The 13024-nt window shown below is 32.9% G+C and overlaps 1 protein-coding gene across 4 annotated transcripts; it reads left to right on the top strand.

The window, feature by feature from the left end:
* Positions 1-1262: 1262 nt before the first annotated feature.
* Positions 1263-9615, top strand: LOC145605234 (protein tesmin/TSO1-like CXC 2). 4 transcript variants are annotated; one of them, XM_081661276.1, is made up of 11 exons: positions 1263-1583; positions 4418-4569; positions 4660-5383; positions 6103-6587; positions 6757-6831; positions 7206-7383; positions 7469-7564; positions 7651-7717; positions 8590-8725; positions 8843-8997; positions 9107-9615. In XM_081661276.1, exons 1-11 carry the CDS (start codon positions 1521-1523, stop codon positions 9112-9114), a joined length of 2139 nt encoding a protein of 712 aa, XP_081517402.1. In that variant the 5' UTR covers positions 1263-1520; the 3' UTR covers positions 9115-9615. The 4 variants fall into 4 exon arrangements, with proteins under 4 accessions (XP_081517402.1, XP_081517400.1, XP_081517399.1 ...); XM_081661274.1 differs by having other exon boundaries at positions 6121-6587; positions 8843-9615; XM_081661273.1 differs by having other exon boundaries at positions 6118-6587; positions 8843-9615.
* Positions 9616-13024: the final 3409 nt, after the last annotated feature.

Raw genomic sequence — 13024 nt, 5'->3', positions numbered from 1 at the left:
AAAGAAGCACATGTAAAGAGAATTGCAGAGAGAAACAAACTAGTTTTGTGCCATGCATTTTCTAAACTCTAAGCAACTAGCCACACAACAAGAACATTAAAAAGGCAGGAGCCCATATTTGACCCTTGACCATCTTTATTTGCTCTAATTGTTGGGCTACCATATTAAATCCTATAATGACCCTTAAGATAAGGACCATATTTATAGCATTGTCTAATACCTGGTCCCTTTATTTTTGCTCCATTGTCATTATTTGGATTAAAATTTAAAAATTTTGATAATGAATTACCGTTAATCTACAAGAGAATAGTCATGTATGATTTAATTAGATTCATCTCATTATATACGAGTATATTATTAGACGCGTCTTGGAGTCCGTAAAAGTCAAATGAGCCAAAAAATTGGGACATAGGAGTAAAAACTAAAAGTGTCAAAACCCTTTTAAATATAGCCTATTTTCGTTATAATTAGATTGGCTGACATTGTTGTCACTTGTCTCGTAACAACCTCTAGCCAGAATATGTTGCGATAACGTTTTGGCATTGTGTTATTACATTCAACCAATCAAGTTTTGGATTGAACTGTATTTACTTTTAAACCAATCCGATATTAGCTTTTACAGTAACATTACCACCTTCAATATTAAATCGAATTCTACACGAGAAAAATTATGTCGTTAAATCATTTACCACAAGTCCACAATAATTGAAAATCCGAAAATTCATCATTTAATAATATTCTTTTTTTTTTTTTTTGACAGGATCATTAAACAATATTCAATGTACAATATAATGTCATTTAAAAAACTTAATCTAGTACCAAAACAAGCAAATTGCCAAATTGGGCCAAATTCCAATCAAGATAGACCGACCGTACATAAACATTATGACATAATATTCCCTAATCATTCCTTACCTATTATAAAAAATATACACATAACACATCTCCAACATGATCACAATTTCCTAATTTGTCATACACATAAACACATTCCAAACATTCAGACCCCCTATTTTTTTAATTTTTTCAATCAGACAAGAATTATAACTGTATAACATAAAGTATTTTTAATTTTTTATACATTGTCTCTGTATAACATAAAGTTTTTCTTCCCCGTCAAAAAAAAAAAAAAAACAAAAGCAAACAGTTTTTCTTCCTCACAAAATTTTCTGACTGTCAGTGAGTCAGTTATTGTTACCAACCTGTCACCCAAAACCCAAAAAAAAAAAAAAAAAAGAAAAAAAAAAAAAATAAGACAAGTGTTTTTTGGACCCACATTTTCTTCTACTATGTCGACACATACTCAAAATATTTTCCCGCCTTTCCACTCAAAAACCTAATTAAAATATTATTTCAACCCCAATTAAAAAAATAAAAGTAAAATAAATTCCATGAATTTGGGGCTGAGTATTTTTTATTTTTTACTTTGGTAGATAATTTAGAGAGAGAAAAAAACTTGAAGAGAGAGAAAGTGAGAAGAATGTTGAAGAGCTTTGAGTGCTCTTCATCATTTTACTACCATGGATACACCTGATAAGTCAACTGCTCAACCCAGTCCTTCATCTTTTTTGTCCAAATTTGAGGTATTTTATATTTTTTACTGTAAATTTATTGTTTTTAATTTCTGGGTTTTGTTTTTTGTTGCATGAATTAAAAAACCCGTTATTTATTTTTTGGAATTATTGGGAATTTTTATATGATTTTTGTGGTTATACTAGAGATAAATTCTTGGTTCATGTAGTTGACCCATTGTTTCGGGTTTTCTATGGTGGTTAGGAAAAAAAATCATGTTTTGTATGAATTTGTTGTTGGTTCTTAACTGGGTTTTAGATCTGCATGAAAAATTATAGTGTGGGTTAAATTTAATTTTTTTTTGAAGGGTTTGTATTTTCTGCAATTTTCTAGGGTTAATTGAAGGTGTTAAAAGGGAAATTAATCGATTATTATGATTGAGAATGTTATTATAAGTGTAATTTTATGCAATTTTCATGTGTAATTGTAGTTGTAAAAATTTATTTATGAAATTGGAAAGTATTTTTTTAGCGGACATTGTCTGAGGTGGCCTAGGATTGGTCACCTTTGGCCATGTTCCTGTCCCAAATCATTAAGTCAAGTTCCTTATTCTTAAATTGACAGGCCGCAAAATGCAAGGAAAATGAAACATTTGTCGGGCAAATTTTTTTAATAATAATTTTTGGTTGTCTCCTATTTTAAATATTTTATAATGGATACAATACAATTTGATTTTATCCACTAAAATTTTTAATCTTTTTTCCAAATGGATAATAAAAATTTGTATTTATTATTTTGCAGGAAAAAAAAAACATTGTATAATGGTTAGAATGATAATGTTATTCAATTCTCAAATTGGTTGTGTTTAGCTGACAAGAAATTTTTGGGAGGTCTTGTCGTCGTAAAAGCGTATTTGTGGAATTAACTGGTGGTAAATTTTGATGGGTGTTTTTGATTTGTGGATAAGATGTTGCAAAATGTGTGGTGAGGGAAAGAATTACTCTGTACTGTTATGAATTGAGCTAAATGACTGAGTTTTAATGAAAAAATAGAGTTTTGCTGTCAATTGAAGGGGAATTTGTTAATGTAGTTTTAGTCTTAGTTTTATGCTCTTTACTAATGAGATTTTCCATAAAATATGTGTTGTTATTACTTTATCCATATATACGGATTATATTGATAAGAACATTGGAGTGATGCGTTATAGGCAACTGATTTGCACATCTGCTTTAATTCTGTCTTCCCTAAAAGGGGCTGAATAAGAGATGTCTGTGTGGTCCTAGCCCGTCATGTCGGAGGATAGCACGTGTAATTCTCTTATCAAATACACTCTAATGTCAATGTAAGAGCGTTTGTTAAGATTTAAAATTTGAATGATAGGCAGGAAAACATAAAAGCTAAAGACAATCATGATAAGCCACAAATTCTGTTACTGTGTGCCTTACAACGACCGGACTAGGCCATAAGGTTATTCTATGGTTATTTTGATAGTTTGTTACTCCAGTGTAATGTGCTATACTACATTATTATGTTTTATTCAATTATGATCATATGATATTGTATGCTTTACAGCTGAAGAAAAGATTTAGTTTAGCACCTTTAGATAGAATAATATCCTAGAGTACTCATCATAGTTGGTGTGCTTTGTCAATCATTGAACTTTCAAACAGGACATCATAACACTTATTACTTCTTGCACCTTTAATTGATTTTTTAAAATCAGATTATTTATCATGCATTGATACCAATTAAAGTTTTTTGTATATTTTTTTTTTAATAAACTAAAGGAAAACACCAAATAAACTTTAATTTTCAAATGTAGTTGGTTATAAATGTGTTTGAATTTGTTAATTTCAGTTAATCATGGTTAATGTCAAAAGTGGGTAACATAAAGGGGTAAAAGTTTGAAATTACTTGAGTGGTGTTTTAGATTTTATCTGAGAAATTACGAAGGGTAAATACAATGACTGAAATGCCCCTATATAAGACATAAGAGTGATAATCATGAGCTGGAAATCTGGAATTATATATATATTGTGAGATAATGCTGTTTATGATGAGAAAGGTAAGATAGGAAAAGTTGAGTAAATATTTGTACTGTTAATTTAGATCAACGCTTATTGACAAAAGAAAGGAATTTCTGATACAATATTAGATAGGGATGAGTAATATTTGGTATGTAGTATACCAGTCAGGCCTTGTAAGCCCCAACTGTTTTACTTTCAAAAGTCAGATTTCTGAGGTTGGTGATGTTGGTCTCGGTTTTGTAAGTTTGTCGGAGATTTCAGGTGCTTGTCTATTTCGTGCTAAGTTTCCACATAGTATTATTCTGCCATCAGTTTGGAATTACTGCAGTGAAGTCACAGTTTATTCACTGAATAAATTCCTTAAAACTGATGCTTGTGGGAAATTTGAGCAGTTCCATCTAAATCTTTTCTCCTTTTTCATTCATTTCTGCAAAGAAAAATTATGGTACTTCATATGCTCTATATGAATGAAATAAAATTGGCTCATCAAAATTTTTACTCAATGTCAAGTAGCAATTGTTAGTTTGTGGCCTTTGTGCTCCAGATCAAGGGTTTTTTGAAAAAACCTTTGTTCTCCTTAATTCTATTGCAGCCTTGGGAAGCAGCCTCTTTAGAACCACTGGGTTATATTTACATTTGAGATCTGGAAAAATGGTTAGTTAGACTGTTTAGGTTGAGTAACTGAAGGTTTGGGTCCGTAGCTGGTCAACTCTTAGGTCTAATATGTTGCTGCTGACTTGCATGCACTTTTTTTTTTTTCTTTCTCCAGTTATCATGGTCTAGGAAAGTCTGAAATTTCTCATATCTGATGGTTCATTGAAGCGCTATATTTCTGCATTCTACTCTATGGGCTGCTTACAAATTATGTTCATCTGCAGGATTCTCCAGTTTTTAATTACATCAGCACTCTGTCACCTATCAAACCATTTAGCTTGGGTCACAGCACACAGCCATTTCACCTTCTAAATTTTTCTTCTCCTCAAGCCTTTAAGACGCCTCCAACTTGTCCAAGGGAACCCAAGTTTCCAAGGTGATTACATATGCTGCTTCTAATTGATAAATAACCTGTACTGTGTTCATAAGGAATTGGTTATTTACGTGTTTATTTCCTTCTTCTCAGGCCAACTCATGTTACTGAAGTACCAAAGAATAGCTTCTCTCAGAATGGCAGTGAAGGTAAAAATGCAGAGGCCTCATCTGCAGTAGAGCCAGCTGATTTGCATACTGAAAAGGTGGACAAAATTGACCGTTCGGTGACTGTCAGCATAACTGATGACTCCTCAAAGCCAGTCTCTGGGATTTCGAGATCCATGACATATGAATGCAGTTCTCCTGAGAATAATGTGGTCAACTGTGATGTTGTGAAGACACATAGTGAGTATAATGAAGCTGGAACAGAATTTTTTCCTGTGAAAGTCAAACAAGATAGTTCTAAAGAAGCAGACTGTTCATTTGGAAATGAAATGGGACTGCAGGCAAATCCAATGGCACAGAATAAGGAAGTATGTGAGTGGGAAAAGTTTGTTTGTGAAGCTTCTGATATGTCAAACTATCATTCACCTACAGAGGAAAATTATCAAGATGGGCCGGATGATAGAAATACAGATTCGGGGATGCTGTCTTTTGTTGCAACAGTTTTGCAGCCCCCAAATGAACATAATAATGATCTACAGAAACTGGACCCTGACTGCCCTATTACATCTGAAAACCATCACATGGAAGTTCCTATGAATAAACAAGGAGAAATTGGAAATTTGAATGAAAGAAACCAAGTTACTGCTGGTGATGCTTCTGTACTTGCTGAGGAAGTTGTCCATTATTCGAGGACTGAAATTGGTGACAAGGTATAACTTCTTTTCAGCAGTGGCCATCTCTTTGTTTTGCACTTTTTCAAGTTTTAATAACGTCATGGCTTAATGTGAGTAGTATTGACAGCATCTTAAACCAGTGCATTGTAGGGAAGCATCATTTTATTTAACTTCAAAATTTTCTGGTACTAAGCTTTATACAATTTTCTTAGTGGACTTGGGTACTGGCTGGGGAACTAATTACGCTAACATATACAGTTCAACAATTGGAATGTAGGGGAAGTGTAGTTATTTGCATTGCTTCATAACTTTACAAGACTACATAGTCTATAGTTTGCTTAATAGATTAACGAACTCGTATAGTCAGCCTTTGCCTCTTAAGCTATAGAACAAATCCAACGGCAACTGCTAAAATACCACATCTGCATTTGGCTGTAGACTAGTATATTCTACTTCACCCTTCTCATTCTTTCCTGTTATCTGTCATCTTTAATGTTATGCATTGTTCCATGTTGTCTGCAGAAGTTTTTGGCTTCCGATGTTTTTGACCTTAAGGGATTCATTTTCTTGCAAATGGCAAATTCAGTTATCTTTTTCCTGCTTGTGTCTTATACAAAGTATTATTATTAACTTGTCCATGATCCATTTTTATGCTTATTACAGAGTATTATTTTCCTTTTATTTTACCTCATTTGTTGCTTTGATCTATTCCAATAATAATATAATTTATGTGTGTGTTTTTTTATAATCTTAAGTCTGGTTCTCAACAGCAGCAAACGACAAGAAGACGTTGCCTAGTATATGAGATGTCTGGATCTCATTACAGGAAACTGTTAGCTGATTCAACAAGCAATTCTCCAACAAAACCGCCTGCTAGTTCTAGCATCTTAAATGATAAGTGTCTGATGGTCAGCAGACCAGGGAGCAACAAGTTTTCATCGGCACTCCCTGGTATTGGTTTGCACTTGAATACTCTAGCAGCTGGTTCTAAAGATAAAATAATTGTCAAGAGACAGACTTTGACTTGTAGAAGGCAATTAATAAGCTCTCAATGCACCACATCTGCGATCGGGTCTCTTAATTCTGATACAAAACCCGTCACCACCCAAATAACTCCAAATGTAGTGAAAAGAGAACCTGAAGAACCAAAGGAAGAAGTTCAGGTGTCTGGAGATGTGTCTGAGAACTCAATATATGGTGAGGGTGTTGAATTTCCTCAAATTTCTTCCAAGAAGAAACGGTATATACTTCTACTGTGATGTGTGTTTTGCTTCATTGTTTTGTATTAAGATTTAAACATATTAAGCAGTTACTCTGAGGCCCTTGCCCACCACCTCCAAAGCCAAATGCTGCTGAAAAGAGTTGCTAGAATTGTCATCAATTTAATTTTGTGTTATCAAATTTTACAGGCGGAAGGCTGAAACCATAGGAGAAGCTGATTCTTGCAAGCGCTGTAATTGTAAGAGGTCAAAATGCTTGAAGCTGTGAGTACAGAGATAGAATCCTATAACTTAATATACAATCTACTTGTTTATTTATTTTGTAATACTATGCATTATTATCAAATGCTAAATATAGATGGGACATAGTCCTTGCTTGACATTGAATTAATATTTAGTGAGGGACAGAAATGGATATCTGAAAACCCCCTTGTAGTATTGTACTATTGTGCCCATTATTCAACATAGATTAAGTTCTAAAAATATTCAGGTCTAGAAAAACAGAGTGTCTTTGTTTCTTTGAAGTAAATTTGTAAATTGGCAGTAGGTTTTTCTTGCTTGTTGGGTTATGACTTTTGAGCATTTCAACTTTCTTTCTAGATATACTGATTTACTCAGTTGCTAATTCTTTGATGCAGCTACTGTGAGTGTTTTGCGGCTGGCTTATACTGTGTCGAGCCCTGTAATTGCCAGGATTGCTTTAACAAGCCTGTTCATGAGGAAACTGTGCTTGAAACTCGTCGACAGATTGAATCACGCAATCCTCTTGCATTTGCTCCTAAAGTGATTAGGTGTTCTGGCACTCCAAACAATGAGGTAAGATGCTTTACCAACTTTTGTTTTGACTGATTCCACAAAAACATATTATATAATGTATTTCTGTATTTTCTTCTCATTGTAGGAAGAGTTGATCAAAACTCCAGCTTCAGCCAGACATAAAAGAGGGTGTAACTGTAAAAAGTCTGGTTGCCTAAAGAAATACTGTGAATGCTTTCAGGTTTGTTTTCTCATCATTCTCCTTAGTCAGTACTATTCTTGCTATTAATAAGAGCTGATGAGGGTATTTGGTTATATGTTTTCAAGGGTGGTGTTGGATGTTCACTCGGCTGCAGATGCGAAGGGTGTAAGAACACGTTTGGTCGAAAGGAAGGTAAGTTGCTATCTAAGTTTTCAGGCTTATATAGATAAGTTTCAGGTCTAATATATGGAACAATCAGATAGGTTCAGGTTTGTCCAATCGGTAATAATTTCCGCTGAGTTGAGTTCTGGACTAATAGATTCATACAAGTTCAGGGATATTGATTTCAGTTTAGTTCAATACTAGATAATACCTGAGCCATGCTCGATTTTTAAAATTATTGATGGTTGAAATATAGAAGTTTCTAGAGAAATACAAAGTATAACACAATAGTCAATTATAATAGTCTTCATAAAAAAGTATAATAATAAATAGATATAATGAATATCCAGGCAAATTAACGCTTCTAAAAGGAAAAAAAAAGGTAGAGTTTTAGGATGGAAAATTCCTTCCAAAAAAATCTCCAATTCAGTATAGAGTATTAGATAGGAATAGGTAGATCATGTCTTCGAAAAGTGCTGTGTGGTTTGGAAGGACCTTTCTCCTGCAAATGCAGATTGCATTTTCCTTGCTTTTTTCCCCTCAGTTCAGGACTTAAAAAGTTCGTTCCTAAGCAAATATAAGTTCCATTTAGGGATAATAATTCATGTAGTTTAAGGCTAATAAGGATGATTAGCTCAACACTCAAGAAATTAGGGGTTTATTCCAACTTTAATCTTGAATAAGCAATTTTATACTGATTTAGTGCCGTATGTGTCCTTCCTAAATTCTCTTATATAGATTTCCCTGCACTCTTAAAAAGCTTATCATAAACTGACACGACAGTTCCTTAGTTATGCCAACAGCCTCAAGCATGCTCTCTACTTCTTTAGTCTCTACATATAGCAATAATATGATCAATTCTTTGCTCAACTGAAACAAATTCTTGATTACTAACTTCATAGGAACTGAAAGTATTTTATATCAAGAAACAAGATTCCTCCAAAGGAATGCATCAGATGTAAGTTCACTTAATGATCTTCCCGTAACAAATGAGGAGGATCATGATCAAGAAACACCAGAGCCTTCAATGAATGCAAGGTACTGAATTTAATATTTTGGCTGCCTTTTAGAACTATAGAAGATTTATTTTTTCATCCCTGTCAGACTCATATTTTTAGAATAATTTCAATCTACTGATAAATTTTCTGTGACCAGGCAACCTGTGCGGCAGCCTTTTCACTTTGGTGGAATGGTCCCACGTTTTCCTTCGCTTTCTAGTGGGCCTTTCCTTCAATCATGCACATCCCAGAATAATAACAATCCAGATCAAGGAGCCTTTGAAGAAGATGATGCCTCTGAGGCATTGACGGGTGAATATTCGCTTCCTACTACTTGTGTTAAGTCTGCATCTCCTAATTGTAAAAGAATTTCTTCTCCTCACTGTGACTTTGAAACATCTCCTGGTTGGAGGAGCTGTAGGAAGCTGATTCTCCGGTCCATCTCGTCATTACCAGCATTCACTGAGGAAAAAGCAAGCACACAATTGCACGGAAAGCTTCAGTGAGATAGTTACAGTTTTCTCTCACATGAGAAATTATGATGCTTGGCTTGGCTGCTTGGAGCACTTCATTGTTTGCTCCTTTTTTTAAGGACATCGTCAAGGAAGTCAACCATGAACGCCTGTATCTTGCATCTCCTTTAGATTTACCTTAGTCCTTCATATTAGTATAATCTAGTTTTCCTAGATATTATTAGATAGTCGTTTCTTTAGGCTTATTGTACAAAATATTTTGTAGTATACCGTGCTATGTTATGCTTATTACTGTGTAGATCAATGTATTATATCGTATCACTGAAAGTGTTGTAGCCATAAGAAAGCTTATCTAGATGCTTAAGTTTTGCTTAGAAAAATACACTGCCCTGCAGGCTGCAGCTATTGTTGCTGTCAGCTGGGAATTTTTCTATATATTTGGTTAATTTTTTTTGTTTCCAATGTCTTATACTTCTTTTGTTTTCTTTTACTTGCAACACACCTTTTAGGCACGCAATTTCAGGAGATGATTAGTGAGAGTAAACGAGCGATTTTATCAATAAAATTTTTACACGAAGATTAGAATAGGGTTAAGGATTATTTGTAAAAATTATAATGAATAATTTATCCGTTTACATTACATAAACCCAACCTCAAAATACGTGCCACAAGGCTGTGTTGCAAGTAAAAAGAAATGGAGGAAGTAATAGATGTTGTGCTGTTTGCAGTTAGCATTTCAAAAGCACAATATTAGTTTGAACCTTAAAATTTCACATACTAGTATATAATTTAATATAACTGAACATTGAAAAAGTGATATGATGTGATTCTTTCCAGTCTAATTAAACCCTACCAAATCCTCCATAAGAATCAATGTTAATGATGTTTTTATGCAGATAGATCAAAGATGGTGCGCTTCCTCTGCCAGATGGTGAACGTTACATGAGATTTGATCAGATTTGAGATTTTGATTGTTGTTTCTAAGACTCAGCCAACTTTAATCTGCATGTCTAAGAATATTAGTACATTATATCAATGTTTATCAACCATACTTTTGTTGTGATGGTGTTCATATCTTTTATATTACCAGACCCTATGATAATTAAGTAACAAGCATACACTTATGTAGCTTATATTTTTTTTATTGTTTAGAGAGCTACAAGATCTTTTGAAACTGGGAGGGGATCTCTAACCACTTGAGCTATAGCTCAGCACTTCACTCACTTTGTCTTCAATATTTTATTATCTATTTATTAATTATAGTACTTGCTTTCCATTTTAAGGACTTAATTTTTTTTATTTTGTATATATATAATCAGGTGTACCTTAACAAATATGATTTTTTTTTTTTTTTTCATATATACACCCTCATACTCAACGATATTTGTACATTTTCATTCACTGTCTCTTACTTCATTAACTGATGATTTCTTACTAACTACAAAAATTCTCATAATATTATATCCGATTATTTAGAATAGATAGGCAATTTGTTGGAATAAATAGGTATTACAAATTCACAATACACACATATAGCATTTGTACTATGCTATGTTATGTCTAATTGTCTATTATAATTGAATCTACAATACACTAATTAAGCTCTATTATCACATAACATATGAGTAATAGGCACGCACAAAGTGGTCCATTTTCATGTCCTTTAATTTCTGTCTTGACTTTTTGATGGTCCTTGAAAACCTCTCAATTATGTATAAATATGCATCATGATTAATAATACTCGTATATGTTTAGTTATTTGTCACCTTTCACAAACATCAACTCAAACTTAAGCATCAAATATCTCCATCTTATGAAAGCACGCACAAAAGAAAGAGTACATAATCCATGTGATTAAGTTTTCTTTAAGCATTGAATTTAACAAAGACTTCTTTCACTTTTGCTCCCCACAATTTTAGGGTTAGGCTTTATGACTACTATAAAAGTTTGTTGGCCTTTTTAGGTAAATTACTTTGGCATATGTGTAATCACAAGCAATAACTTTAATATCTTTTTAAAATGAGATTAGGAATCTTTGTTACAAAAATGTTACGTAGTATACTATATGATATCTGCCTTTAAATATTCATTATATTGTACCTCATATATGGCGCAACAAACTATTTATCTACATATCAAAGAATTGTGAAGTAATTTCAAAATTATCCTTTGAAATCAGCTCCTCCTAAATAATCCTTCTACTTTTCTTGTGTTTTTAGAGGTTTGTATTGCCACATAATATAATATATATTGCATGTAATTAAATCGTCTTATATTAGAGCTGTATTTAATATATTATAAGAATTTTCCGAATCAATCAGACTCTAAACTTTTACGAGTGATGAAAATTTAAACAATTAAGGAATCTGATCACCCAAAAGTTCTCCGCAACCTTAGCTTTTGGCTATATAACTCAACAAACACATCTCATTTGCAAATTAGCATTATACCAAAGACAAGCTTGGTGATTAGGGATCATAAGATTCATAACTAAACTCAATTTCTTGCTCTACTATATAAAATACTACCTCCGTTAGACCGTTACATATTAGTTGCAACTTTGGAATATTTTATCTCTCACAAATATTGCCCAAAGTTGCAACTAATATATAACAGAGGTAGTATATATTCTTGTAGCCATGTAGGTAGGTTTCTTTTTTCTTGTTGCTTTTTCAAATTGTTTGCCGTTTTTTCTACTCATCAAAGTCTTGTGGGCTTGACTACCGACACCATAACGTACATAAAAAACACAATTTTAAAAAGCCAAAATTATATATCGAATGTGCCCTTTGCATTAACAAAGAGTTAGGTGGTACGTAGTCTCTGTCATTTGTTTTTGATGTGTTAAGACGTAAGTTATTATAGTACTATCACTTAAATTTTTTAATTTCTTACATACAATGCACTTGTATATTTCTTGAAAAGATGGGTAACGTTTCTCTCTCTCTCTCTCTCTCTCTTTTTTTTTTTTTTTTTTTTTTTTTTTAATCAAATTAGGTCTATAGGAGTATGAGGAAGGTTTTATTTATATTTGCGGCCCTTTCTAGCTTTCTCCCTGAAGATCTAAGAAGGATCGTGTATATAGCTAGAACTATCGATTTAAGCTAGTAACACTATACCTATGATTTTTAATTACATACATACAAAAAAATGATTATTTATTACGTCATGTTATATTATTGTAAAAAAGTATACCAATCATTCTTGTCATAATAATTATAAATAATTTTTAAAAAAAGGCGGTATCTAAGCCATGGTCGATATTCAAGTGAATAAATGATAAAAAAAATTAATGAATGAGATCACATTGTGTATTAGAATATAATCTAGATACACTACATACAACTAGGGATGTAAAATGAGTTGATTCAAGTGCTATGTACTATGCAATTAAGACTAGTTTACTTTAAATGCGACTATGCGAGCGTAAGCATCTAATAATAGAGCATTTGAAAATCTAAAAACGCCCCTTCAATTATTTGATTATGCATGCTCTATCGGTCACGAGCAAAAAAGTTTATTGAGATATATATGTTATTGTAAGTTCGATGTTTAATTTTATTTGGATCCTCTAGCTAAAACTGGATGAAAGCTCTAACAACCTGAGCTATCCTCACTCTGTATTGTAAATACAGAGTGTGGAGTTTATGTTGGGTTTGAATTGCAACAATTTGCATGGGCGATGAGTTGCATGGAGTTTTCAAAAGTTGGTTAAATTGGTTAGTTAGTGGAGTTTTGTTCCTTTTACTTTTAAGAGTATTTTATCTTTTGCGTGTAAGTAGCTGGATTTGCCAGCATATGTAAATGTTTTGGGTGGTGTCTAATTTTCTTTTTCTATTTTTGTTGGATAATTAACAACAGTGGAT

The sequence above is a fragment of the Chenopodium album genome, chromosome 22 (genome assembly GCF_948465745.1).
Source record: "Chenopodium album chromosome 22, dcCheAlbu1.1, whole genome shotgun sequence".
Lineage (NCBI taxonomy): Eukaryota > Viridiplantae > Streptophyta > Magnoliopsida > Caryophyllales > Amaranthaceae > Chenopodium > Chenopodium album.
This window is presented reverse-complemented; position numbering and strand designations above follow the sequence as displayed.

Bases quoted from the DNA above. Each gene is read 5' to 3' on its own strand.
- LOC145605234 (XM_081661272.1), top strand. From the start codon at position 1,521: ATGGATACACCTGATAAGTCAACTGCTCAACCCAGTCCTTCATCTTTT. The intron at 4,570-4,659 runs GTGATTACATAT...CCTTCTTCTCAG, and splicing joins AGGGAACCCAAGTTTCCAAG to GCCAACTCATGTTACTGAAG. The intron at 6,588-6,756 runs GTATATACTTCT...CAAATTTTACAG, and splicing joins ATTTCTTCCAAGAAGAAACG to GCGGAAGGCTGAAACCATAG.